Raw genomic sequence first — 13,319 nt, 5'->3', positions numbered from 1 at the left:
CCCATACTTTCTCTGAGTTTCAAACCTAGGCCATATAACTGGGCAGCCAAAAAAGAACAGTGAAGAATTTGTTTAAATACAGTGGAACCTCGAGATGCGAGTTTAATTCGTTCCAGCATTGAGCTCATATAGCAAATTTCTCATATCTAGAAACAAATGTCTCCATTGAAAATAATGGAAATCCAGTTAATCCATTCCGCACCCCCAAAAATATCAACTGAAAAATAATTTTTTCTGATAAATAACACTGGTAAATAATATAACCATAGTTTACCTTTATGATAGCTTCCGACACCGAATCACCTTTTAACTGCTTCTCATTAATCCACACCAACAACAGCTTCTCAACATCTTCTAGGAGTTTTGAATGGTAACTCCTTTGGCTACATCAAGTTTCTTAATATCTTCCCGCTTCTTCAGAATAGTGCAAATCGTCAATGTCTAAAGACCAGTTCCATCACTCTTAGACTGCACTTGTTTACCTATGATTTATTTCTTAATTTCAGTGGCCATTGCTTCCTTATTTTTCTTTGCAGCACTATCTGAGGCAACAATCTTCTTGAGAGGCATCGTGAAATAATTCTTTTCACATTAAACTATTGACTCAGAAGCGCAAAAACACGTAGATAAAAGAACATCAAGTGATATGACGAGAGGATTCCAAGTTGATCGGGAAAGGGCACCATGCATACCAGCAGCCTGGTTGATTGCTCGTTACTTCATAATGCTCATATTGAAACACAGATTTTCGCTCATACTTTCCTCGTATCTCGAATTTCTCGTATATAGATGTGTTCGTATCTCGAGGTTCCACTGTATACCCATATCTGAAGGATTTGTGTTGTATAAATTCATCGGTGGTTGAGAAATTAGGATATCTAGTCATTAAAGCTTTCATCCCATCCTCCTTTCCTTGTGACAGGACCCTTATTCCATTGAATTGCCTGATTGACTATTCTGTTGACTTTCTTTAGTAATATAAATGTTTTTATTTTCCTTAAAAGTAACTAAGCTTATAAGTTTTTCAACAACTAATTAATTGATATTATAAATAGGTGAAAAGATTTGAGGTACTTCTCTTACTTAACATGCATAATAGCATTTGATCATATTCCGTACTTATTTTCCAATTTTCTTTTAGTCTATCAATTTTGAAAAGCAGCAAATAGTGCACCAATGGAAGCAAAGTTTATCTTCATTAGAAAAACAAGATCTTGTATTAGCAGAAATACAAGACTCAGCTAGGTATAATCTAAAATATTATTTTTTGATATTATAAATTCAATTTGTATCATATTTATTAGAGCATTTTTCTGTTTTTAAAGGGAATTTGAAGAAGAAATGAGAACACTTAATATGGATATCACTGCACATAAAAAATCTGTCAGGAAAGAGCTTGAACGAAATGAGCAATTGACCCTTCAGTTGCAGTTTAGAGAATCAGATATTGCTCATATTAGGAAGAACCTCAGTGATTCTCAAGAACGGGAAAATAACTTGCAAGAAAATATTGCAGTTGTTGCTGGAATTGTAGAAATAACTGAAAGAGAATTACAGTTTTTAAATGATGTGAGTAAGCTACTGATAATCAATGAGAAAACTTCAGGCAAAGATTATTGGAAGTAAAAGGACAATAATAAAATGATTTCTTAACAAATAAAATTCCTATATAATATATATTCTGTGAATTGTATGAAGATTTATGTACACTGCTCAAAACAGTTAAGAGATATTATGATTTTGAATTTAAACTGAGAATGAGGAAATGTTTTGATGGCTGATATATGATGTATAGTTGTTGTAAGATATATAGTTGCACAGTCGTAAGATATGAGAAAAGAAAAAGAAGCAAGGAATAGATAAATTATATTGGTAATATTTGTTGGTAAACAAAAAATGCACAATTTTTGCATATTATAGAAACGAACAAAAAATGGGATTTCTCGGATACAAACAAGTTTCAATAAGGGATATGTCTTCCTGTGACCGAAAGCAACATCGCACACCTATGAGGCATGGAATCAATGAGGTTATCGATGGAAAACTGGGGTATTCTCTCTTACCCCCATAGAAGAGAGCTTTCAAATTGCTGAATTGTTTTTGGGTCTAAAAGCGACTAGCAACCACTCTCTCTAGAATTTCCCAAACATGTTCTATCATCTGGGGAACATCCTATCCATTCCATTCGAAGGATTCCTTCATTGAAAGGAAACTGTTCAGTAGCTGAGCACAATGTGGCCTGACGTTATCATCCCTGACTGCTGCAGCATAAAAGACCACAGCAGGTCTGAGGATCTCACTTCTAAATTGCTGAGTGTTCCATTCCTGATAATGTACATGTCCATGTGGCCATTGATAGAAATACCAGCCCAGACCATCACTCCACCTCCGACAATTTGGGCACTTTCTTGCACAAATGCAGAAATATTCTGTGTACCAGATTCTTTTCAGGTGATGATCCACGTATTGCTAGGTTGTACACTAAAATGGGACTCAAAATCGATAGGAGGGACCTTTAGCTGCCCTCGAAATCGAGTGTTTTAATATATGTATGCTAAATACAAGGTTGTTATTGTGATTTTGATTGTCACATTGGTGTGTTTCTCTTCTATTATAAAGTGGGACTCGTTTGTGAAAAGCATGTTGCTCCACCCATCTCCATCTGAGATGTTCCCACCTTCTGCAGAGAGCATGGTGGTCCTGTGTTTACAAAACACAAACCATAGGTCTGCGAGCATACAAACCCACTTGGTGGAGGCGGTTTCAAACAATTTGAGTGGAAACTCTTGTACCAGTATCCCTCTGAAGGTACTGTTGCAAGAAAGTGGTGTTCATAGTATGGATTCTTCTGGCCATTAGTGTTAAATACTGACCCTCATTTTGTATTGTTGCATGTGTATGACTTTGTCTTGATCTTTAGTAAACATTGATTCCATAGTTTGGAAATGACACTTTAAGAAAATCCTAACACTTCCGCTACAAGGGATTGCATTTGACCTGCCTGTAAATACCGATAGCAATCCAGACTAACAATTCAGCTAAGTCATCCTCCTGAGACATCATATTCAGTGTTACAAAATATTTAACATACATGTCAATTTTTTTTAATCTCCTCCTAAAGAAGAAATGCTGCAGATAGCTTTTCAGCCCTTATCTAAAATGCAGAGTTTTCAATGTCGTAGACAAAATTTGCATGCTCGCAACTTTGTAAACATTATAATTTATAATTTCCTTTTTTTACCTCTTCTATTTCATTTTTATTTGAAAAGTATTTTATTATATGGTTATTTCATACTGAACTCACAATATCCCCTAATTGTTTTGAGCAGTGTATATTGCATTCTTTTTGAAAGGGTATTGCTTTTAAAAGATTTACATATTTGCATTATTTGGAAGTATTTTTAAAAAATTATTGACTTATGTAAGTGCTTCAAATGAAAACAAAAAAAAAAAAGCTGTCTTTCCTAAAAAGTAATAAAAATAGAGAAAAGGGAAGTGTTTCAAATTTCTTAATATTTATGAAAACATTTTTATCTAAATTTTATCATGTGAAAATTTTTTGTATAAGCTATGAATCTAAAATGCATATTTTTTCATATAATTGCAAATATTTAAATTAATGTGGCATAAATGATATTGAAAGTTCAGTGTAAAAATAAATAAATAAACAAACAGACTGTGTTATAATGAACTTTGAAAGACTGCTTGCTATGTCATATCCGATGAAGGGAAAAATGGATCATCTTACAAAATAGTGTTGAAATTAGTTGATAAGTTACAAAAAATAGATTAATTAGCATTGTCACATCTCCCAAGGAAATAAATAATAATGCTCAGTTTAAAAAATCATAGTACAGGTTAATTACAAATTTTGTAATTATAAAATATGTTTATTATTCAGTTTTGCCATGCATTAATAATTTTACATTATAAGTTAATTAACATAAAAATCAGGTTCACAACTTTCCTTCCAATTGCACATCTCTATCTAAAATACAGACTTCAAATTAATATAATCCTTTTATCCATACAAGTATGAAAAAATTAAAAATGCATAACAAAAAATATTGATAAATTTACCTTTAACTTTTACTTCACATCACAAAAAAACAATCTGTAATTTTCTTCCGGTGTGATGTTTATACTAGTGCCTTTAATTTATAATTTTGTTGTATCTGGTTAGCCTGAAGAATTTTTATACATATATAAGTTTTAAAATGCTAAAAATATGTTATTAGTATTAAATTATAAATCTTAGCTCTCTTAATCCTTTTTGGGGAGTGAAAGGTGAATATCACAGAAGTGATATTCATTTTGAATAATGATGTATGTTATAAATTTCTTTTGTAACATAAACAGTTTAAGTGTGATATTTCTTTTTAAAAACACTGCTACTTGTTTTAATAAATTAGATGCATATTTTCCCTGTATACTTCTTTCATTTGCTTTACAATAATAAGTAAAATGAATTAAATTTTCAAAATGTGCTTAATTATTTCATTATATTTTGTATTAAATGCATTTAATTATTCAGTTTCTCATTCTTAATATAATAACCTAGGTCATTTTTTAACAAGGAAGTTCTTCCATTTTGTCAGCATAAGTTAGGGAGATTAATGGAATACTTCTATTGACCATGTTATATAACTATATATAAATGTTCGTTCTTATTTAACATTTGATGATTTTATGATATTCAGACTTATGCAGTCTGCTGAGTGTACGTTCAAAACATAAATTAAAGTGTTGTATGTTTTTATTTATTAATTTTTGAATTATGATTTAGTTTATTTGCACTTAGTTATTATTATTTATATTATGTTACTTATGTTTAATTATTTCACTTCATACATTTTAAAATGTTTAGGAAGTTATAAAACGTTCTAAAATTCTGAAATGCCTGTATTTTTAACATCAAATTAAGTACTGTTGCAATTTTTTATGTTAGTTACACCTGAACCTTTCTAATAAAAACTTCTGCATTTTTTCTATTTAAGAGTAAAATTATTAAAGAAAAAGAAGTAGATGCAAAGGATAAAAAAATCCAGAAGGCTTGCAGTTATCAGAAAAAGCTTGAAAAAAAACATATGGATATGTTACATGAAAAAATAACTATTACAAAAGCTTCAAAGTACACAAAAAAACTTATCCAAGATATAAGAAATTCTATTAGTATGAACGTAAGTAGTCTTTTTTAAATTTATAAAAATAACCTATAGGATTGTAATTTGTACTGCTCTTGTATTGCAAATTAGACAAATAAGTTTTCTATTTCATGTAAATGTAAATCTGTTATTTAGCTTTCACTTTCAAATTGGAACATTTAATTAATATTATAATTTTCATTCATAATGAAAGAATTGAAAATCATGTGTTCATTATCATTGGCATATTTCAAGAAGTGTATTCAATAGCCATTCTTCAGGGAAATCTGCTTTTATTTCTCTTTATCAAGCTGAGTTAATATTTTCTTGAGTGGATGAATAGTTACTGTTGTTTTAGCTTTCTGAAGTTCACCCCCCTAAATATTAAATGTAATGTTCTTAAAATACCGAATTTGACTAATTTTTTTTTTTTAGAATTTCATCTGCTAATGTGTATATAAATCTCAAAAGTTAGTTAATAACATTTTAGAACATTGTGATGATTTTGGTTTTTAGATACTTTTTAAGATTATAAAATGTAACTGCTTTTATTTACAAAATATATTATAGAAGTTTAATCATTTATGCACCTTTACAATGACAATCCTCAATTGTTTTAGTAACATTTTATAACATACAAATAAAAACTAAAAAATCAAAGAATAAAATAAATTTTGATTTCATTAAGTTGTTTTACTGATGTCATTCTAATGTACAGTTAAAAAAAAATGAATAACTGCTTTTTTGAGTATAGCAGCTTTAAATATTTGTATATTTTTTTAACCTATTGAAATACTAGGAAGACAAAGGCTCTAGAAAGGAAAGGGAAAGAGAAAAACTGCTTCTAAAGGTTGATGATTTGCGTACTTATATAAATAACTTACAAGCTAATATGGATGAAGAGAATAAAGAACGAGCTGAAAAAGAAGCTCTGTTGAGTAAAACAGAAGCAGATGTTTTGAAAAAGCGTGAAAAAATGGATATAAAACGTGGAGAGTACAAAGCTCTTGAACTTCAGTTGAATGAAATGATTAGTGAAGCAGGGGTGAGTTCCTTATTTGTACCTTAATCTAAACACAGTTTCCCAATGTGATTACTATAGCACACTGAAAAAAATTAAGGGGGCTTTACTGGAACAAGGAAAGTATAAAGAGTATTCAAAAGCAAATGAACATTAAGAACACATTTGGAAAATCTGGTTGCATAAACACTTTTGACATTTAAACATTCATTTGCTTATACAAGCATTACAGTAATACATCATAGCTAAAATTATACCTATCTTGTCAGTCAATGTTTCATACATATTGGTCCATGTGATATGTAGCTTCATTTTTTGAATTCCAAAGAAATGCACATACTTTTTTTTATGTGTTATGAATATCAGTTTAAAAAAATATGCAAACTATTGGTCTAAAGTTCTAAAAACATAACTACAGGATTTGTACATACAGTCATATCCAGTTTACACATATAGTAGTATGCCACTTCATATATTATGGCAGAAATTTTGTGTTTTTTTAGGTTTCTAGTATACAATTTTTTAAAGGTCTTCAATCATTAAGATATTGTTTTCATACTGTGTGATGAGTTTTAATTAATAATTTCTTACAAGTTTAATAAATCCTAAAAATTTCAGAGCATATTTGCTTATTGCCTACAGAGCACTTCTCAAAAACATTAAATATAGTATTTTTGCAATAATAGGAAGGTATGGAATAAATTCAAAGGAGATACTGAACAAAAAATTCTGGAAAGGTCAATGAGCCAAAAAAGGTTGGAAAGTTATTATAAGCTAAAACTTAAATATTTTATTTTATAGATCAATATTGTATTTGTTTATTGGATTTCTTGATTATACCTTTCTATATCTAGGTTGTAATTTCCTAAAATATGTGTTGAAAGTGTATCTGATAGTTTCTTCAAATAGGCCAGATATACTTCCAACACTTTTAATTCTATCTTATGTTTACTATTCATTATCAGTGTGTTCTGCTGTATTAGTTAATTGAACATTTTTATCAGATAAATTTTAGATTAATTTGAGTATTAAAAGCATTCAGTAAAAAAGTACTTAATGATAATTATTGTGAAGTATAATTTTTACTTTTGTACAGTTTTCTCAGTTGGAAAGAAAATTAATTAGAGAATGAGAATGGGAACATACCGTGACTGTTAAAACCAATACATAAAAAATTATCAAATTTCTAATTTAGTTGTAGATATTAAATTACTAATCATTAATTTTAATTTTTATGCTGCTTTTAGACTCAGTTTGCATTCAAATAAAATATTCTTGTAAAACTTCTGTTTAATTAGAGATACAACAGTAATTAACTCTTTTGTAGTCTACTCTTTCCTATATTTTTAATTACCTTTACATTTAATAAATATCCTTATTAAGTTTTAGTTTTACTATTGTGAATCATCATACAGAATATTATATTGCAGTTTTCTGTGTTTGGATGAAAATTTTGTAGACAATTATAAAATGAAATTTTGTAATTATATTTAATGAAATTTTAAGTTAATCTAACTTACTTTTGTTAGTTTTCATGTATATTTTTAATCCCTGAAATAATATGCAAAGTAAAACATGTAACTTTCAAATATTTATTTCACTTCCTAGTGTATTCATAAAACTTACGTCTACTACAGTCATCAAATTCTTGTTTTTCCTCTCTAGAATATAAGGGGTTTTTCCCCCCTTTTTAATCCTGTCCATTTGCTTGTTATTAGTGTGACTAGAATTCTTTGCTACAGTTGTATCTTAAAAGTCAAAATTACATTTCTATAAAATCTTTGAAAAATGTTTCTGTTTATTTTTAATTTGTTATTAAAGAATATTATATGTTTCTTCTCACTTGTTACTAGTTTAGAGCATGCCTCAAATTTCTTATAACAAGCATCCGATTAACTAAATGTGATATCAAATAAACATTATCTGTGAATCTGTAATAATCTGTAAATTTGTAAGTTTATTTTATTTTATTTTATTTTTATTATTATTTCTGCAAGCCTTGTGTACTATGTGGCACACAAGGAATTTAAAATTTTCAATTAGAAAAAATAAATAAATAAACATTATCTGATAAATGCAAAAACAGATTAATTTTACAGAATACAAGAAATTATGTTATAAATTTAATAGAACTTAATGCACTTGAGTTAACTTTAGTTTGGATGTTGAGTTGTTTATCTTAAGAAGCTAATAAACTGAAAGAAATGCAGTGTTGTTTGTTATTAAAATTCAAGCTTATGGTTTTGTTTTTTGATTAGTTCTTTAAAAAAGATGCAAATTTCAGTAATTTATAGTAACAAGGAAAAAAGTAATTAAATTGGTTACTGAAGAGTTTTCAGAGTTTGAGATATTGATGATAAACTAAATTAGGTACTTTCTGATTATTTACAATTCCATAATTTGTCCAGCTTATTGGCAAAAAACTTATTATTATTATTGGATATTTTTGTGATTTATAGGTAATCATCTGTTCATATATAAATAATAATGAAAAGAACTTTTTTTTTATTGAGAAAGAAGACATTTTATAAGAAAAACTAAACAAAAATTTTTAACATTTTTGCTTTATATATTTATGTTTTTATAATCGATAGGCATTGATCAATAAAAGGAAAGTAAGTGTACAAATCCTGGTATAGTGAAACGTGTGGTATTGATTACGTAGTAATAACGTAGATTGGCTATTGTCACATGTATATACAAACATGTCCCCAAAACACAGTAATTCTACTTCTATGCTAAAGCCAAAGGTGCATATTATTAGAAAGTGCCCTAAGTTATAACATTTTATCTCATTAGGGTCAGGAACTGGCACCTTTTGAAAGAGAAATAGCTAATCTGAAGAAAGAAATTATTGTAGCTGAGCAAGGTAAGAGAAATATGGAACAAGAATATTTACGTTTCCAACGAGAATTATTTTCTTTAAGCAAGCAGAGTGCTGTTCGATCAGAAGAGAATGATTTATATAACAGGAAGATTGCTTTAATGGAAGGAAAAAAGATACAGTTGGAAGGTAAATTGATATTTCTATCTTAAAATCATTTCTATCAAAAAAAAAAAAAAAAAAAAAAAAAAAAAAAAACCTTTTAGAGTATACATTAAGTGTTTATTTAATTTTCAAATGTATGCTATGTATTTTTTATTGCACACTTTAATTAAATGGGAATTTCCATGTGATAAAAATTTATTTGTCTTGCATTGTTTATTAAAGCTGTATTTTTTATCATTAGTGTTAGCAATTTAAAACATATATCTCAGGTAATTAAAAAGTAATGTGTTCCGCTTTGTGATAAGCTGTACAAAGTGCTCCTAGGGCCAAAATTTTTTGCTATTCCAGGTTTCTATCAAAATCTAAAATAGTCATCCTTTTGCATTAGATGCTGAATCAAAATTTAGGTTCAGAAACAGATTTCTGTAAAATGCTAAAGTATTTTCCATTTTTCAAAACAGAGATTTTAACATAAAATTTCTTCAAGAGCAGAATTTTATGGGATTTGCATACTTTATATGCCAGGCTATGTAAGTAAGCTTGTATCTGAAAAACTCATTCAAATTTAGCATCAAAATGAAGGGTGGAGGCTTAAAAAATTTTACATGGAATAGAAGTAGTCCTACAGCAATGTGAGCAGGAGGTAAATGTTTAACTTGTGGCTAATGTGTAAAAAAAATTGCTATTCAATTCAAGCAATGTTATTTTGTCCACTTATATATTTGCATGTTAAACGTGATCATTTTATGTAATTTTGAAACTTTGGAAAGAGTCATATTCAGCTAAAAATCACATGTATTTTGTAACTTAAATTATTTTTTTTAATTATTAGCATAGTGCAGTTGATTCTAAACATACATAGGTTCTTTGCTTCATTACCATCATATTATGCCTCAAGAATCAGTAAATAAATGGTGATACATATGTGATGTAAAAATTAATAGATCTGAAATTTCATTTCACTGTTCATAATATCTTCACTATTCTTTGCTATATCCATTTGATCAATCACATTCAAATGCATTTTATAACAATAATGCAGTTTTTTAAATCAATTATCGAACGTGTTTGAAGTTACTTTGTTCAATAAATATATTCATAGGCTCAATGTTTTTTGACTTTCATTGGCAACTCCATCTCTAAATCATTTATACTGTGCCTTTATTTATACTGCACTCAATTTTGTTAGATGCAAAATCCATTGTATTAGGGCTGTAAATCTGAATTGTAGGGTAACTAAATCACCTATATATATAATATTTCACCAAAAAAATCAGCATGAGATAAGTTAAAATTAGTGTCTGCATTGTTGTGATGAAGCTGCTGATCATCATTCCAGAGGTGTGACCAACCTTTATCATATTTCATCTCTCAACCTTCAATAGAAGTAATTTGGTTCATTGGTTGCAAGGGCAACATAATGTTCCTTCTACGGTAACCCTGAAAGAAATTTTGCCACAACATGTTTCATGCCAAGAAGTTCAATAAAAATTTCAAACACTCTAATTTTTGGAATTTTCAACTATCTTCTAGTTCTCAAACTGTCAACTGCCAATCCTTGTTGATTGCTGCCTGTACACATTCAACATTTTCCAGTATTCTGTACATTTCTGGTCTTTCAGAATGTGGATTACGTTCAACAAATTCCCACCCATCTCTGAATCATTTATACTGTGCAATTATTTATGTTGTTTTCATCGCATTATTCTTCAATCATCTAAATAATTTCTGTAGATAAATATTCAAATTTCATGCAAAGTTTGATCCACATTGTTCTCTATTACTCGGTCATTGCAGATGCGATGATCATCCACCATGAACACCTAGCTGATGTAGCCAATAAAGTTGCCCATATTTATGGACATACATTAATCCATTCTCAACAGGTTATACAATAATCATTCAAAGTTATTTTATGTTAACATTAGCTTAATAATTGTAAGACAGACAATTTTTTTTAAATACATGTTAAGAATTATTAGAGGTCATAATTCAGTTTTTCTAAAAAACAGACACAGACAAATATTTATGATTTTGTCTTAGTGCTAGCAATATTTAATGTATACAACATTTTCCTTTCAGAAAGAACTGAAAATGTAAATTTCTTCAAAATTCAAACTGTAATTTTTAATCACATTTATTGATAAATTTTTCTCCTTTTCTGTAGTAAATAGTTTGTTAGTGTGGATATGATGTTCTTATTTAACATTTATTAAAAATAATTATAAAAGCATTAAAATTTTATTGTTTGTACCCTATTTAACTCTCATAAAAATATTGCTGAACTTGTGTGTTATCATTTTTTTTTTTTTTTTTTTTTTTTTTTTTTTTTTTTTTTTAGCAGTTTGAGCATAACCAATTTTTATTTTATTCTGCAACAAATTTTCTTCATTTGGGGAATTAAGTATTATATGCAATTTACATTCTTTTTCACGAGTTATTTTACATGTTAATTGATTTATTTCACATTCTTCAATATATTTTACTTTTCAATTAATAAGCAAAATTAATGTTCAAAGTAATCACCTAGCTTCTCAGTTTCCATTTTATTTATATCATATTTCTATTATATTCACACATATATTTTTAAGCAAATACTTAATGCATATGGTTTTATTTTTACACATCTGAGCAGCTGTAAAGTGTTATTGAAAATATACTGATTTCTGTGTATTGTTGCAGAAAATTAATAATTTGATATAGTGCTAATGTACATGTAACAAATGCTAATACTGAAATAGAAAAGAGTGATGTGCCAAACAATTATTGCTGAGTAATCCTTTAGCTTTAGATCCTTTATAGTATCATATTAATTAATTTCCAGAATCAGATGTACTCAGTTAAGCAATGTTGGTATTATTATTCCTTGTTTGCTTAAATATCATTTACCTAAAAAAAATTTTATTCTAGCAGTTTTACCAAAAATTTATTTAAAATTCAAAATTGTATCATTTTTATAATGAAATATTGTAAAATATTTTTTGAATAAGCATCTGTTCTATTGCAATGCCATAATAGAATTTACTGGTTCTTATTTGTTTAATGAAAAGTTTTAAATTTTTGAATAAGCTGATATAACAAAAGAAGAGAAAGAAATAAAGGACACAGAGAATAGAATGCAATGCCTCGAAAATGACATTATTCGTATCAACAGGCTATTAAGTGAGAGAACAGAACTCCAAGAACATTTGCAACAGACATCTGAACTGAGTAAAAGTGATTTCATCAATGTTTTAAAGGTGAATATTAGGGAAATATCAAATAATATCTTAAAATGTAGTCTCTATAAATTTGTTGTTTTTTAAAAATGAGATTCGAAATAGAATACCAATAATCCATATATTTTATGTGTAAAGGCTGTGTAGATTAGAGAACTATATGGATTATAGGTCATATTTTCCCTATTTTTGTTTAAAATTTTCTCTTTCTAATTTTTTGCATTAAATTTGGATTATAATTGCACATAAAATAATTAACCAAAACTTACCTGAAGAATTATTTAATCAGGTTTATTGAATATAAAATTATTACATGTTTATATTCAATAAACCTAATTAAATACATCTCATATTATTTTCAGTGCATTTATAAGCACTGAAAATAATATGAATAAAAATGAGAGAAATACAGTAGAAGGAAAAAAGCATGAAGTGGGTTTTTTGGTGTGCGTGTGTGTGTGCATTTTTCTAAAAAAGTTTACATTATTTATATAAAAAAAATTAATGCTAAATATATTATTTTGAATTTTCTAAAAATCAAAATCTAGTTCTAAAAATCAAGGTCTAGATCTTTACATCCAAAAATTAACATGGATTACAAGCAGTTTCAGATTATTAGAATTATGCTACATTTAAAGTTTTGTTTTATAGTTACTATAGAAATCTATTATAGAACTTTCTATTCTTATTTTAGTTATGTTTTATAATATTTTTGTTTATTTATTGTTCATTTGAAAGACTAGTTAACTTACTTTTCTCCTTTCGATTATTGGGAACTGCAATATTTTTTAAGAGATATTAATCTATTTTACATAAATTAATTTTCTAGATGTCAGTGAATTGTTAATAGTAAAAATTGATTAAGTAATTTCTGTCCGATGTAACTTATGCATATTCCCTGACTTGCAGGCGCATATGATGCTGATTTCGACACATTGTGTATCCAA

General features: G+C 27.9%; 1 protein-coding gene across 1 annotated transcript in view; it reads left to right on the top strand.

The window, feature by feature from the left end:
* l(2)41Ab (lethal (2) 41Ab) overlaps window positions 1-13,319 on the top strand; it is a 76,854-nt gene that overhangs the window by 33,824 nt on the left and 29,711 nt on the right. Inside the window, exons 8-13 of the mRNA XM_085821880.1 lie at window positions 1,142-1,245; window positions 1,326-1,569; window positions 4,998-5,180; window positions 5,944-6,189; window positions 8,965-9,178; window positions 12,224-12,393. Coding sequence (XP_085678006.1) covers window positions 1,142-1,245; window positions 1,326-1,569; window positions 4,998-5,180; window positions 5,944-6,189; window positions 8,965-9,178; window positions 12,224-12,393 — 1,161 coding nt within the window. The remainder of the gene's footprint in view (window positions 1-1,141; window positions 1,246-1,325; window positions 1,570-4,997; window positions 5,181-5,943; window positions 6,190-8,964; window positions 9,179-12,223; window positions 12,394-13,319) is intronic.

This window comes from Stegodyphus dumicola, chromosome 8 (assembly GCF_044657685.1).
Source record: "Stegodyphus dumicola isolate Sdum_Otavi_A_Nest chromosome 8, ASM4465768v1".
Lineage (NCBI taxonomy): Eukaryota > Metazoa > Arthropoda > Arachnida > Araneae > Eresidae > Stegodyphus > Stegodyphus dumicola.
The sequence above is the reverse complement of the archived record's forward strand: the minus strand, read 5'-3'. Positions and strand labels throughout refer to the sequence as shown.